We start from the raw sequence: 16,246 nt of genomic DNA, 5'->3' as shown, positions 1-16,246 counted from the left end.
AACATTGAATTTAGCAAATAATATTGGACTAAAATTTTATTTCAATGTTCTTGGAAACGTTTGTCGACAAGTATACAGTCAGAACGGATGATAAATAAGGTTTGACAAGAATTCCATTAATTATTCCCAACTTTCGAATAATTCGCGTTTTTATCGCGTCTTTTTTTTCCCTTATAAAGATATAAAATCACTGAAGAAATGCAGCGTTGAAAACGCTATCTCAAATGGACCATCGATCAGATCTACGAGATTCTTTCGGTTCATATATAAAAATGATGGAAAATTAGTGAACATAAGTAAAAATTAATAGTTAATTATTCGATAAAATTACATAATTTCAGTCCTAATTTTTCTCAAGAATTTAATATATAGTATGAAAATATTTTATTTTAAATTTCTTTGTATTATGCACTTATGTATATTAGTCATCCAAATTTATATATAATATTATAATCGTCTAAATTTATTCTGTTTACTAAAGTAAAAAATATATCCATTTATAACTTATATGATTATTTCTTAAAAAAAAATCCTTTACAAGGATTCTCTTACAAATTTTTACAACGATTATTTTATAAAAAGTAAATATATATATATATATATATATATGAATTTTTTATCAATAGTTAAAAGTTGTTTATATGTACATGACATGAGGTAGAATGTAAATTCAAAACTTGCCTCAAGATGCATAGTGTGTCTCCTAAGCAGAGGCAGATGTTTTGCGCTCATATACGTTGCGCAAATTAATCCGACACGTTCGCTCGCTGAGTTTCCGATTAAAACGAGCGCCGAGAATGACGGCCGTCACGCTAAAGCATATCTCGCGATATATATGCCCTTCGTGCGAGATACGCATAGTTTTTTCGCGAGGCCGCACGCCAGATGCGTGAGGTGGCGCGTTGTAAATTTCCCGTCAGCACCCGTTTGCGCAACTGCATCCGTTCTTATTCTCACATAAATTCATCTAATCCGGATTTCCTTTGCCTTCGCATATCAGTATTCGCTTATTAAAAATGAGATTTGCATTTTCCGTCTATACGATTATAAATTATTTAGAGAAAGTGTTGCGCGATACGATGTGTTTGCAAAGCTTGAATTAAGTATGTATATGAGTTAAGTATATAAAAGATTATATTTTTCTATATTTTTTGTTTAAAAAAAATTCCTTACGGATTTCTTAAGAATTCTTTAACAAGTTTGATTAATGGCGATCTTGCACATTCTTACATTATTTCTATGGAATACGCAATAATGTTGCTGCCAGCCTTTTTCCTGCTTATTATTTAAACCAGTCTTCTGAAGATGTATATCACGAGAAGATAGTAGAATTTTAGATCGCGACGTTTTACAACGCAAGACGAAATTTCTTTCTTCGGGATGGGAATAGTAATATTCTACGAGACAGATATCGGCCTGACAGCTCGTTGACTCTCGCTGTGTAGACAAATCTTCACGGTACTGTCTAACGAGCGGACGCGTTATACGGCAAAATCCGAAAATCTGCCATAACCAGGCTGGTCACGTAGTTATCGGTGGCTATCAGAGAAAAACGGGTTCTTCGAATCGCTCAAGATTTCTCATTTTTTTTCCCCACCGAGAAAACGACTCCTGCTTCGCGACCGTTTAACGACCCGGGCGTGACCCTCGTCTAGGTCTTCAACGCGCGGAAAGCAACCTCGGATAGCACGGCTTCTCTCTACGGAGATGAGACGCGACATATAAAACGCGGTTGACGTTCAGGATCGTACGTGCTGGCGGCGACGAAGTAACAACAAAGTGAGCAAGATTGTGAGAACGGTTGGCTCACAATTTCTTCGTTACTTCTCTTAAGCGTTACGGAGCGAGGGACATGTCTTGGATATGCCTATGTAATTTCGTTTACCGAGAAAACGAGGAGGAATGTCCTACCTTTCTAGGCTTTATTTACATTTTTTTCGACTGCCTAAAAACATATCTATTTTTCTTTAACCTTTCTGTCAACGCACAATTTTTCACCGGCTACTAACTACGTGTTTTCGATACACTGACAATTTCTTTATATCAGCTGATAGACATCAAACATTTTTTTGCGTTATATTTTAGAAGATTTCCGAATACAAAAATTTCTTTTATATTTTATTTCGAGCGGAGAAAAGTTCCGATACATTTTTAAGATTTAAAGTTGCTTTGGGTACCCGATCACTGACAGAAGGGTTAAACGAATTAATAGTTTTTTTTTCTAAAAAAAAATACAAATCATGCAAGAAATGCATACGCAAAAGCCAGAGAAAGAGAGAGTTTTTAAGTAGTATACTTCTTTATAATGTCGATATAAGAAATTGACGCGAATATTCTTGACATTTGGCGAAAAGGCCAGGTGTGAGCTTCAGCTAGGAGCTCCGAGGAATTTGACCTCACGGGGTCAATACGTAATCCGTTGCAGGTCCCGAAAATTGCTGCGGAGGCCGCGCTTGATCAAGATCCGCCGTTAATCCATCCCGGGGTTAAGGAACACCACCGGTCTTCGTTTTGCCTCTCTCGCCTCCGCTCAATTAAATTCTACTTCAGGGAGATTATTTCATAAATCACATCCTGCCTCGCGAGAGAACACACGTGCAGACGGTCCTCCTACCAGCTTTCTCACCCACTTGTTCCTTCGCCACATAACAATTTGCCACTATTATTTGAAGGACGAGAGGCAAAGGCAAGATCATTAGGACACGCTTACTCCTTATAGGTTAATTTAATCACGAGGATACTCATCGCTTGATTAGATACGAACTTTAACCAGTTTCTTATATAATAGAAACTTACATTTTTATTTTTTAACTCCAAATTATCGTTCCATAAAAAAATTTTTTAATAAAATAAAATAAAAAATGATCAAGAGATTTTGAAGGATCACGAGGAGAAACAGCTTTTAATAAAATGCAATATCTTTATTTGAAAAAATTCTGTTTTGCGTTCGCGAAGATGTTCGACGAGATTTCCGGGCTCAATTTCTTTTACGCGTTATTCAATTGTACTTTCACGTCGACATTTTTCGCGATGCACGTTTCGCCCTCACGTCACGGCATTACGGTATCCGGGTACGGTATCTCCTACGTAACAATTTAATAGCACAGCATCTCCCGTCCGACACCACCTGGCGATCAGGTATGCCACATCAAACTCTTTATTAGGCCCCGATTGAACGTTACTGCGGCCCCGCTGCCGTGAAATCGGCCGCAGAGCGTTCGCTTCTCGCCGCATCTTTACGTGTATATATACACCAAAGTCCTGATTGCACTGATCTTGATTAATTCAGCTCGATATGTTCACGTTTCTCTTATAATATCTATATTTGCGCGCGCGCATATATGAATGTGATAATAATTTTTTTTTTATTTTTTAACCATCCACAAATTTAAATTTTTCCTTAAATTGACTAAAAACATTTATTATTATTTTACTTTTTCATATGAATTTTGAATAATCCTTTCTCGTTTTTTAATAACTTGGAATTCTTGATTTAAATTTTCTATGTAAAGAATTTACAATTTTAATTATTTTTCTTCAAACATAATTATTTTCATCAGCTTATTTATATTAATTATTTTTATTTACTATTTCGAGAGAAATAGAGATTCGTAAATCTCTTGATATTTAATCGATATAAAATATATATATATCTGCTAAACTTTAACATGAAAAAAATTAATGTTATTTTTAAATATGCCACTTTTTAGTTTCACGCGTACAAACTCGAGAGATTTATTTTTGTTTTTTAAATAGAAAAAATAGTTTGTTAAAATATGTATTCGCGCTTTCGTCTGTTGTGGTTATAGAGAAATGTGAACGGCGCGTTTCTACGTAATAATGAACGAGACATAAAAGAAAATGGGGAAGAAAAACGTGCTCGTGATAAACGTACACGCTGAGACGAAGAGAAGAGAGCGGATTAACAGGACCCGGGGAATATTATCGGGTAGCGCCGCGATTAACCCCTCTGCGATATTTATTAGACGATCGAACCCCGATTATATATCCTATCTCTCACGCTGTATTTCTCCTTTACTTCATAATTTGAGCGGATAACCAGGCATCCCATGATCAAGAGCGTCACGACGGTCTTTCTTTGTCCTAATTCTTTCTTCAATCTTTGTTATATGTATATGTATATGTGTATGAAAGAGAGAGAGAGAGAGAGAGAGAGTACACGTCTTGCAAGCATATGTGGAACAAGCATAGTTGCGATATTTTTGATTATACTATATTATATCAAATTGTTAACTATTTGAAGTTTTTATTTATTTTTATTATTTATTTATTTATATTGTTCTCTATTTTTATTTTTATCTCTGTCATTAAAAAATACTTGATATATATTTTAAAAAAATATATATATGTATAATTAAAAACTTTAATTAATAAAAATATATTTTATATCTATATATAAATACTTTATATGTATTTAAAAAAATATGTATAGTAATTAAAAAATCTAATTAATAATAATATATCTTTAAAAAATTATCTCCTTATTTAAATTAAAAAATTTTTTCTGAACTCGGGGGAGAGGAAGATATACAGTTACGTATTTCTGTTTTATAAAAAATTGTCGATTAATATATTTATTACATGTCGCTTTATTAGAGTAACTTTTTACTCGCGCAACTTAAAAAATTTGTGATAGAACGAAAATGAATATATCGAGGAGTGCAAGAGTCTCGATGCGCCGACAAAGACGATCGCCATTGACGCCATTGACGATCAGAAGCGACTTAAAAGTACACGAAGAGCGTCTTTATACACATCCTACGTGCGAGCACTGGCGTCGTCGAACCGAGATATAATTCAATATAATGTAGAGACCAGAGCGACATTATCTGGTCCGGTGCAGTCAGCTCGGACTCGGGAGGCTACTCGATTAATCTCGACCCGATCTCAACAAAGCGCGGATTTATGGTCTTCTCGCAAGGGCCCGAGCCTTAAGTCCTCTCCATCCGAAACCTGTTTTTTGGCGAGCTCGTTTCTTTTCCGCGGTAAATTTCTCTTTCTTTTTTCCCTCCTCTTTCCTCTCTCCCTTTCTGAGAGATTCTGTTATATTTTTTTGTTCTTTTTTTATACCGATCCTCTCTCTCTCTCAGACCCCGGAGACCGGAACTCGTGCCACCGCGCGCGGATCAGCGGACGGAATCTTCCACCTTTTGATCTTCCATCGTCTTGATTCCCGTATTTCCATCTTTGGTAGCTTCCGAGAAGCCATCTCATTATTACCTCGTGCCATTATCTCTCGTGTTACCAGAAAGCTTCTCTCTCCCGAAACGCACGCATAAGCCGGAGATATTTCGACTCCCCTCTCTCTCTCTCTTTCTTTCTACCTTTCATATATACCTTCTATATCTTTCCCCTCCCAAAACCGTTCTGGAGGAAATGGATTTTATTAATAAAATTAATATTAACTTTCTCTGATACTTCCTCAATCTTCCTACATCTTTACGATCGCACTTTACGTCGGGGTTTCGGCGAGCGAAACGGAGGCAATTTTTGACGTCGAATTAGGGACAAATCAATAATGGGCCGTGGGATCGAGCCCGATGGATCCTCGTTGAATCTTCGCGTCGCTTCGCGTACCGTGTTCAATTGGTAATTGCGACGAGGAGACCGACACGATGCACCGTCGACACGTCCTCCTACGTCGAGAGATGCGTTTCTCTCTCTTTCTCCGAATGCAGCGACATTTTTTTCGAGAAACCGACCGGTGGCGACGGCGTGTCTTTGTGTTGCCGCAGCCGCACAACCAACCAAGCCTCCCCCTATACTCGTTCTACATATGCAGATCCCGATTGCTCGTAGAATCGATTATCCGCGGCTTCGATCGTGACCGTGCAGCACGTTCACGCGATGCAAGCGCAGCAACAACCCGGACAAATAAGAGATTCTGTGGCCTCGCCTCGATATACGCGATCTCAGAGACTGCCCATTTTTTTTATCTTCGCGAAAAGTGCTTGCACGCTTATCGTTACATTGAAAAAAATTGTATTCTCTATTTTAAGGATTTTTTATTAATTTTTAGAACACCGTGTGCTAAAAGGATTCTTACTTTCAAGATTAGTATCAGATATTCCTAATTTATAAAAATGTAGACAAAATAGAATTTATTTTTATTATATATTTTTGTTTTTTTTTATTTTTATATTTTTTAATTACATATTTATTTCTTCATTTCTCGTTGCTGCAACAATAGGACCATATAATATGGTAAGATAAAAAATACAAATAAAAATAGTAAAAACTACAGTTAATATAAAAATAAATTTTATTTCGTTTACATTTATATAAATCAGAAATATCTAATAATAATCTTTAAAGAATTCCCCTTTTAAAGTAAGACGATCCGCATAAAAAAATTCTGTTATTAACAAAGAATATATTTTTAGTTCTATAATAGAAACACTTAAGATTATCTTTTAAGAGGGATTTTATAGTACACAGTCCTCTCTTACTTTGAGAATATAATTTTTCGGTGTAAGATGTATCAACGGCGAATGTTCTGTTCTCTCAACGAGCGACTTAATAAGACCCTGTTATTCCTCGGCAAAATTTCAAGCTCTATTTGAGAATGGTGTCTCGATTCAAGTCTTACTTATCGAAATACGTTTCGTATTAAAAAGAAAAAAACCCCTGAAAAGCTACTCGATTCGAGTGAATGTCGCATTAATGCCTACAAGTTGAATAATCTTCCCCAAGAGACACTGACGTATGAAGATAATTAGAAAGTCCGGTTTCCCTCGAGGTATACCTCGAAGGCAGCAGCATTCCATTGATAATCATGTAGCAGTATCTTTAATGTTTATGCTTTACAACGCTCGATTTAAAAAAAATGTCCCCGAATTCCGATTGAAATATACTCGCTTCACTGCACACGAGCGTGTAATCGCTTTCGATAAAACGATACGCGATATTCAATGCGGTTGAAACTGTTTTAAGACTGTGTTCGACTTACTTGTAAGATCCGTGGATATTCTTGCAGGTCCCGTGTCTGCACGGGTTCCTGTCGCACTCGTCGATGTCGTCCGTGCAATTCGGACCAGTGAAGCCAGGTGCACACGTGCACTTGTAGCTGTCTTCGAGCGAGCGACACTCTGCCCCGTTTCGACAGGGCGACGAGGCGCAGTAATCTTGTCGCTCGCAGTGCTCGCCTGAAAAAGAAAAAGGGACAATGTTGTTCAATACATCGTACCTCTCTTGTACCGAGGCGCATTATTATGCACGACCGAAAAACGCGCTTGCACAACGACAAGATTAATATCGAGAACTTATATTACGATACAATTTGAAGGAACGAATTCCTCGGTGCTCTCTTCAGATGACTTAATTAATCTCTTCATTCCCTTTTAAAGAAATTTTATTTTAATAAGATTTGAAGCTTTGCGTTCTATAGATACGAAAATATTAATTAAAGAAAGGATAGAAAAAAATTTGTTATTATTATGTTATTAGTTATTATTAAAATGATGTGACTCTAAAATATTGAAAAATTACGTTTTATAGATACAAAAGTATTATTTAAGGAAAGGATAAAAAAATTAGGAAAAATTGTTTGTAATGTTATTATTAAAAAATATATTATTCTAAGATAATTAAAATATCTAAAATATTAAAATATGTAAAGAGATTATATACATTTCCCATTTTTATTTTTTTCATACAATTGACCCCTACACGTTGCTGTATTGTAAACTTGAAAAACTGACTGTTAAAAATTTATATAAGATAACAATAACGTTAATCACAATTTAACTATAATAACAATAAGACGATAGAAAATTAAATACACCAGAATCAATTAAAAATTTTACTTTTTGATTTTCTAAATACGTTAAATATCACATACTTTATAAAACTATAAAAAATAATGGAACTGAATCAGAAACTATGTTACGAATTAATTAGTGTATACACATAATTTGTTTTTAAAAATAAAGCTGCATCACTAAATTCTCGATTCTTTTTTAATCTTTAACAATTGCAATTTATTCTTTCTTACTTTAATAAAGCGTACACTTAAGTATCAATCAAATGTAAGATTGAGAAAACGCAAGCGTAAAAGAAAAGTTAAAACAAAAATTTGTAGACGAAGATTCCAGCGAAGATAAGAATAAATTAGCTCGGCATTTCTTGCCCATCAGCAAGAAGAGACGTCCTTTAAAATGGCAATAATGTCGGACGCATGTATCTAAGGGAGTCGTCTCTCTTTCCCCCTAGGTCTACTCGCGAGCTACTGATTAGCGGAACTAATTACCAGAGTCGCTACTTGTTCCTTCGTGGTCAAGATGTCTTTGCTTCTGCGATCTGTCCACTACAACTCACGCGCGGTGCTCATTTCTCTCGCATATATATTTCGTATAAATTTTGGAGATCAATTATTTCAGCTCTTGATTCGTTTTCTCATTTTATCTTAATCTTTTATCTCTTTCGAAGACAAAACAGGTATATATTTTTTTTTCTAGAGATATACAATATATGTACCTTTAAAAAATTTACAAAACTTTTAATTCAACATTAAACCAAAATTGATTTTATCTATCAATATTAATTATTTTGACTTAATTGACACGTTGGATCAAACTTAAAAATTTTGTATATTTTCTAAATATACGTATATACACCCCTAAAAAATTTACAAAATTTTAAATTTCATCTAACTAAATCAAAATAATTAATAATAAATTTTATGCATCAATACTAATTATTTTGATTTGATTGATACGTTGGATCAAATTAAAAAATTTTGTAAATTTGACATTAACTACTTACTTTCAATTTCGATAAAATTGTTTCTTTTGGATTAGAAAGAGATTATAACTGAAAACGTGCAGGAACTGAGCACCACTCGTGCAAAGATACCGCCGTAGAGAAATACCGCATTCTCCGCCAATTATCCTACGAGTATACACACACTTCAACTTGCCTTCTTTCCTCCTCCTCCTTCTCTTTCTTTCCTTTCCGTTGTTGCTCTTTTCTTTCGAAAGTCCTCTGTGTTTTTTAATTTATTTGTCGAGCACGTGCTTTAGTACTTTAGCACGTAGAAACGATCGTAAAAGATGTAATCGTATAGCTTAGCATAGGTCGACTTCCGCGATTTCATATTGAAATTAATATATATTGATTTTCTGTGTCATAAAAAATTACGCAAATATCTGATACATAAATAGTACCTTTTCATAGCGCGAGAGAATGCAAATTACGGTTATAGCTTGGTGTCGGCATTTCTTTACGACGTGCAACACAATGCAAATTGGGAGGGAGGGGAGAAGGAAAATTGCAACACGTTTTATCGTCTCGTCTATCTATTAACCTTGCTATTCAACCTACGCCAATCGATGGGCATATTTAAGTATTCGATGATTAACGCGCGACCTATTCATTGTCGAGCTTACGCAATTATGCCCGTTAAAGGATCCGCATAGTTTCCCATTCACACCTTTGACAATTACGAGTTGATTTGATTAAACCTTATCGATTCAATCATTTATATGTATATGTATACATGCAAGAGTACTAATTTTGTAAATAATTTAATATTATTTACTATTCTAATAATAGATTTATTTATAATATTTATTTATTTATTTGTAATAGATTTATAATATATTTATTAACAAATTTTATTATATCTTCAAAAAAGTAGAAAAATATCACTTCTTTCTTGTTGCAAGTTAATTTCGTAATACAAGTACTAATTATATTAATATTAATATAAATTATATTATATTAATTGTATTTATATTAATTATTGATTCATTGTTTTATAATAATAGATTTATTAACTAATTTTATTATATCCTCAAAAAAAAAAAATAGAAAAATCATTCTTCTCTTGTTTGTAAAATTCAAAATTTATTTCAAATTATATAGCAAGTCCGATTCGTAGTCATAAGTGCAAAGATGCGAATTGTTTACTCACCTGTATATCCAGTGCTGCACGTGCACACGTACTCGTGCAAAGACTTGAGATTGCATGTGGCCCCGTTGAGGCAGGGCGAGGAGTCGCAGGCATTCTCGATAGGGATTTCGCACAGGCTGGCGGTAAAACCCACGGGACAAGAGCATGCGAAGGACGGGGTACCACCCCCGATGCTCTCGCGCACCCTGCACGAACCGCCGTTTTGGCAGCGTGATCCCGTGTAGCACGGATTCAAGTGCTGACAGTATTCTCCTACATATTTCGACGTGCAACTGAAACAGAATTATGATTATATGATTAATATTGGTAATAGTTTTGCATGGGAGAACGATTAAATAAGATGCGATTGCGTGATTTCATAAATAATTACAGGTATATATATTAGAAAATTCCGGAGAGAATTAATATTTCACTGCTCTTCAATATTTCATAAATTGTATATTAACTTAAAATTTACAGATTTTTCTTATAATATATATAATATTTTTTTTAAATATATATATATGTGTATATATATATATATATATATATATATATACACATATATATATATTTAAAAAAAATATTATATATATTATAAGAAAAATCTGTAAATTTTAAGTTAATATCAAATTTTTAAATGTACTATATATATATATATATATATATATATATATATATAGTACATTTAAAAATTTGATATGCTCCAATAAAATAAATTTTCATCAATTGCAGATTTTGCACATTTGCAATTTTGTCCTAATTGTTAATTTTTAAAATGATATATATTAAATAAAATAAAACAATTTTATATAATATTAAACAAAATAAAATAAAAATAATATTATAATTATTAATAATGATATCTCAGCAAAAAATCTATAAACTATTTGGACTATTTTTCGACATCACTTATTTCACCGATTAAAGAATGCTTTCGAGCAATGAAAAGTTCAAGTTTCTTTATTATATAATATCATTACATTTCATTTTAAATTCTGTATAACAAAAAAAGGGAGAAGAAGGAAAACAGTATCTTGATCGATTCAGATGTCAGATGGGCGGTTCCGAGGGCAACCATAATGCGTTTCTCGCGAAAAAGTACAATCTCTTATTGCGGTCGAGACTTCCACGAACGATCCAGAAAGATGAAAAGCCGGATTGGCCCCGCGTATCATTAAATTCAGCATAAATACTTTGAGTTCGCGCGCGTTGCATCTCTTAGAATCCCTGCGAAATTCATCGCGTGAAGCGGCATGAGAAAAGAGTGGGTTTGTCCTTCCAGAACACGAGAACAAAAAGTCCTTTCGTTACCTCACTTCAAGAAGAGATATCCATTCATATAAATACGTTTCTCGAATATTTCTCAGATCTATCTACCTCGAAATCGAATTTTATTCCCCTGCCCTCTGTAAATTAAGCGAATTATTCATATCTTTATTGCTTCTCGATCAATTATGCTTTTTAAAAATAAAAAGAATCACTCATAGAATCGCTGCAAAATGACAGATGCACAAATATTGCGTTTCAACACGACGAGGTCGACGACCAGCGCTTTCTCAATAAGGAAATTATATTCCCTTCATTCTGTTGGCTTTCGAAACAAAAAAAGGCGATGTTCTAACGGGCCCTAATGATCGCCAGACGAGAGGCACTTCATATATTGTGAGTTGCGATCGATCACAGCGCTTTTACACGAAAGTCCCATCGATACGAGAAGAAGCCTAGGGGAACTAGTACCCTTAAGGTAACTTGTTGTCTCCCCTTATATTTCTTTTTTTTTATGGCCGACCATAAAGACTTTTCTCGACTGCGCGTCCTTTACGGCGATCTCTCGCGTTACCTTGAAAGGATCTTCATATCTTTCTTACGACACGAGACAAATTGCAGCGCGTTTATATGAAACCAGTTCACTCGTTTAACGCTCTCGTGTTTAACACGTGCCATATAACGCACTTTTGTCACACACAATGGAACTGATTCGTTTACTTTGAAAATTACTATACCTATACTTTGAAAAATAATAACAATAATAATTGATTTTCAGAATTATTTCGTATAACGTGATATTAATATTTTAAAAATATAGACGTATGTAAAATCAAACTTGCGCAAACAAATATCTTAAATCGAATTTAAAAAATTTCGAAAATATTAATCCAAATAAATGTTCTACGTAAAGCTCGATTCGTTTGATCGATACAAAAGAATCGAGATTAGCGACTTCCTTGCATTGGAGAACCAGCATATAGAAAAGTATCGAGCGCATTGTCCCCGTCCCCACAGCTGCAGCTGCATCGCGCCGGTCCTCGACTTCTCTCACCGCTTTCCATGCGATCTCCGGCAAGATCTCTATAAACGGAAGTGACGATTCCACGGCTATTACTTATACTCGGCAGTGAGTCTCTTCTTGGCTACCGGTCAGGACCGCGCCGTATTTGAGTTTATTTATTTCTATTCCACGATCATCCGCCCTCGAATTCTATGCAGATATGTAAAACGCGTAACTATACCAATAATTCAAATAAACTAATGTCAGAGATAATAAATCGACGTCTTCTCTCGCATGTGATATACTGAATGTGAGATACTGAATGCCTTCTTTTGAAACGTAAGATTATTTCTTAAGAACGTGGGATCATGGAACTTTGTGACATAATATATGACGGAAAATGCTGAGATACTCTGTTAAAGTAATATGCAAAACATATGTAAAATTATAAAATAAATTAATCAAAGATTTGGTTGTGGAATTAAAACATTTTATGTTTATTTTAATAATAATCAACTTATTCAATTTAATTTATATTAATACATATTATATAATCAAGATAATATTTTCTAAATTTATAATAATTAATATTTCTTTAAATATAATTTTATTTATATTTCAAAAATTCCTTTAATTAATAAGGATGTTTTATTAATTATTTTAATTTAATATTTATTAGATTTTAAGTTAATTAAAAACTTAAAATCTTCAAAGTGCTACAAGTAAAATATTTTTATCTCTTTATATATTTATCTTATTTCTCTATATTTTAAAATTTATTTTTAAAAATTTCTTTACAATTGTTAATATTTTTTTATAAATTATAAAATAAACTATAAAAAAAAAGTTACTATTCATGTATAATAGTTTGTCATTAAAAAGTCAATAAGAACATATGGTTAACACGATGTCTCGCTACCGGTATCTAACGCGATAAGCCGATCGGAGACGTGGCGCAAACGAGATTGTAATTATCGGCACAAATGTTACAACATACGTACGCGTCCTGCTTCTTAAGATAATATTGTAAATACGCAGATATTCTCCCTGTAAGTGCATAGATAGATAAGCGTAAGTAAACGATCGAGAACAGATTCACGGACACGATAGCTTTTCTTTTATCACTAAACTATTCAGCTTCTGGTAGATTCGCGTTATGCAAATTATCGGTTGCTTCTACGTTGCTCTCGATATGCAGTGAGAGATGATCGCGTGATTCCAGGAGCAGAAATTTTATGTTAATTCAATAATTTAAAGACCCGCTTTTTCTGTTTTAAGAACTGTTGATGCGAACCGGCTACTGTAAAAAGTCGTAAATTTGCGCCAAGTCTCCGGTTCAGTCTTTAGCGAGCGAGACGATAAGATTGTGTCGCGCTTAACCAACGAAACGTACGACACTCGCTCGTATGAATGCGAAAACTACTAGCTACACGCTGCTCGCTAATTGCGACGACCATCAATTACGTAGCTATTTAAGCGCCAGCGCGGTCGACGCTTCGAGCATATGCGATTTATAATAGAAACATGTGATGAAAATGATACATGACAGGTGGTCGTCTATGAAAAACATATGTATAAAAAATCGCGAATGCATTACATCGATCATCAAAATAAAAATAGCACATTCTTTAAAAAATAATAAAATATAAAAATAATAAAAAATAATATAAATAATAAAATTTTTTATATTTCTATTGGTTTATTATTTTTATAATTTTTTATAATTTTTAATATAAAAATTTTTATATTTCTGTTTGTTTATTCTTTTCATACGTAACACACATTTATGACATAATATTCATCATATACATATTTGCTTATTAATAATGTTATGTGATTAGGGTAACATTAGGCAAACAAAAAAAAATCCGATATTTGTATTGTGAACTTGGTAATATGTGAGAATATAGCTATTAATTATCATGCATTATAACGTGTTTTATTGAGCGTCCCATATTTTTTTGGACCGACTAGACAACTCTAACAATGCTAACTAATAACTCAAACAAGTCTATAGAATTTCTGAAATATGCCTCATATTCCATCGACAAACATAATATAAAATTAGAATGTATTCTAATTGAGCGAGAAAACATAGAGCTTGGTCAATAATGGCAGATCAGTAAAAATAAAATTATTAAGAATAATAATCTTCATTTTAATTTTATTGTAATTAATTTTAATTCTTTTTTTGTATGTCTGCTAATTATGCGAAAAATATTTATTTCATCATAATTAAAAACTCAAATTCTGTCGGGGAATTTGTTTAACACAAACGGAAGCAAAGAGTATCTTACATCAATTTTAGCCTCGTTTCGCATAATAAAGATTATTGAAATAATCGTACATTGTGCGATCGAGAACGTGGGAGTGTAAAGTTCTACTGGTTCCATGCCTATTTCCGCGGTCTCTTCCTAGTCCGAGAGCAAAATTCTTAATTCGTTCACACGATGAATTAATAGACGCTGTATTCGAGCGAGTCTAAAGAGAGATCACCAAAAAAAATAATTCTCCATTTTTAATAAAGCGTTATCTAATTAGCGTTTTGATCAATTATAAGTATGTATAATTAATATTATATAATTATATATTTATGGTAATATATAATAATATAATTATTAATATATATTATTATATATAATTATAACTATACAATTATAACTAATTAAAGAAATCTTGATTGTCTTCGCAGGGGAAAAATGCTCTTATAAAATAAATTAATTAATTAAATTATCTTAAATTAAATTATTGAAAGTTTTATATTCAATGACATATCTATTATTATTAATTAACGCAACAGCACTTTTGCTGCGAAGGAAATACAACAAGATTTCCCTAATTAGTAAACAGGAAGCTGATTGGATCTGCGAAAGACGAAAATCATCCGAGATGAGAAATTAATAAAGCCGGATTGCCGGGATTCTTGCACGTGGTCGCAGCATCCCAGCGTGGCATGTCCGCGCGAAAGATCGATAGTCAAGATTTCCGCGAAGTTACCGCGCGCTCGAAGTATCATCCGGAAATTAACGGATCGCTCGCCGAATTGCCTCGTAAATCCGTAAGACCTCCGTCCGCCCGGCCTTACTCTTGTCTCCCCTTCTTTCCAGCGGGACATGATAAATGGCCGTTTGCATTCTCCGTGATTTCGCAATCTAAATGAGCATCTGATATTGCGTCGCGTCGCAACACCTCGGTAATAGGTTACTGATCCTTACCGATCTTGGGAGCTTAATTGACGAGTAAACGCGTGCGACCAAGTGACGCGACGTGGCGAGGCAATGACGATAAACGATAAATATTATATAGTATTCACTATATTCATAATATTTATAATATTAATTTATGGTATTGATTTATAATTAATATTATTTATGATTAATTTAAAAATAAAAAAATGGGAAAATAAAATTATACTTTTTAAATGCGCATACAGAATATTTTATTATTGAAAAATAATGAATAATCACTGATGATGTTAATTATAAATGCAGTACTGCAAATCAGTGAAATATAATTATGAATATAATTTTGAATTTTTATTAATATACAAATTTTAAACTTTGAAATATCATTAATATATATATTTTATTCTAAATATGTGGACGGGGGCTTCCTTCAAATAATTGTAAATTCTACATAAATACAAAAAACTTGAAAAGCTACATTTTGCAAATATGTATGATTATTAGTGAAATCTTATTGCTATATAATTAATGAGACATAAGATGAAGAAGCAAAGTATATTTTCTTTCATCAATTCAGTTTAAGAGAGTAAAAAATCGATTTTTCACATATATCAAATAATTTTTGAAAAAAGTAATGATTAGACTTTTTTCAAAAATGTATTTTTCGCGTGAAAAATATTTTTATCAAAAATTGTTGTCATAAATCTTTATAAATTAATGGTTGATGTTAAAAGAAGAAGAAAAAATGTTCTTTTTTGTGCGACATTAAATAATGGTATAAAGTATAAATAATAATTTCTTTCTCTAATTTCTTTCAATCACATTTTGAATAATCTAAAAATATACATAAATATATACATAAAAAATACACTTTTA

The 16,246-nt window shown here is 33.0% G+C and overlaps 1 protein-coding gene across 1 annotated transcript in view; it reads right to left on the bottom strand.

Moving 5' to 3' along the window:
* Window positions 1-16,246, bottom strand: part of N (neurogenic locus Notch protein) — a 260,129-nt gene that overhangs the window by 150,402 nt on the left and 93,481 nt on the right. Inside the window, exons 3-4 of the mRNA XM_083039314.1 lie at window positions 9,935-10,206; window positions 6,971-7,166 (exon numbers count right to left, since the gene is read on the bottom strand). Of these exons, the coding sequence (XP_082895440.1) occupies window positions 6,971-7,166; window positions 9,935-10,206 (468 nt within the window). The remainder of the gene's footprint in view (window positions 1-6,970; window positions 7,167-9,934; window positions 10,207-16,246) is intronic.

This window comes from Prenolepis imparis, unplaced genomic scaffold (assembly GCF_030444845.1).
Source record: "Prenolepis imparis isolate NDT839.2.m4 unplaced genomic scaffold, iyPreImpa1.0 SCAF_5, whole genome shotgun sequence".
In the NCBI taxonomy this organism is placed as follows: Eukaryota; Metazoa; Arthropoda; class Insecta; order Hymenoptera; family Formicidae; genus Prenolepis; species Prenolepis imparis.
The sequence above is the reverse complement of the archived record's forward strand: the minus strand, read 5'-3'. Positions and strand labels throughout refer to the sequence as shown.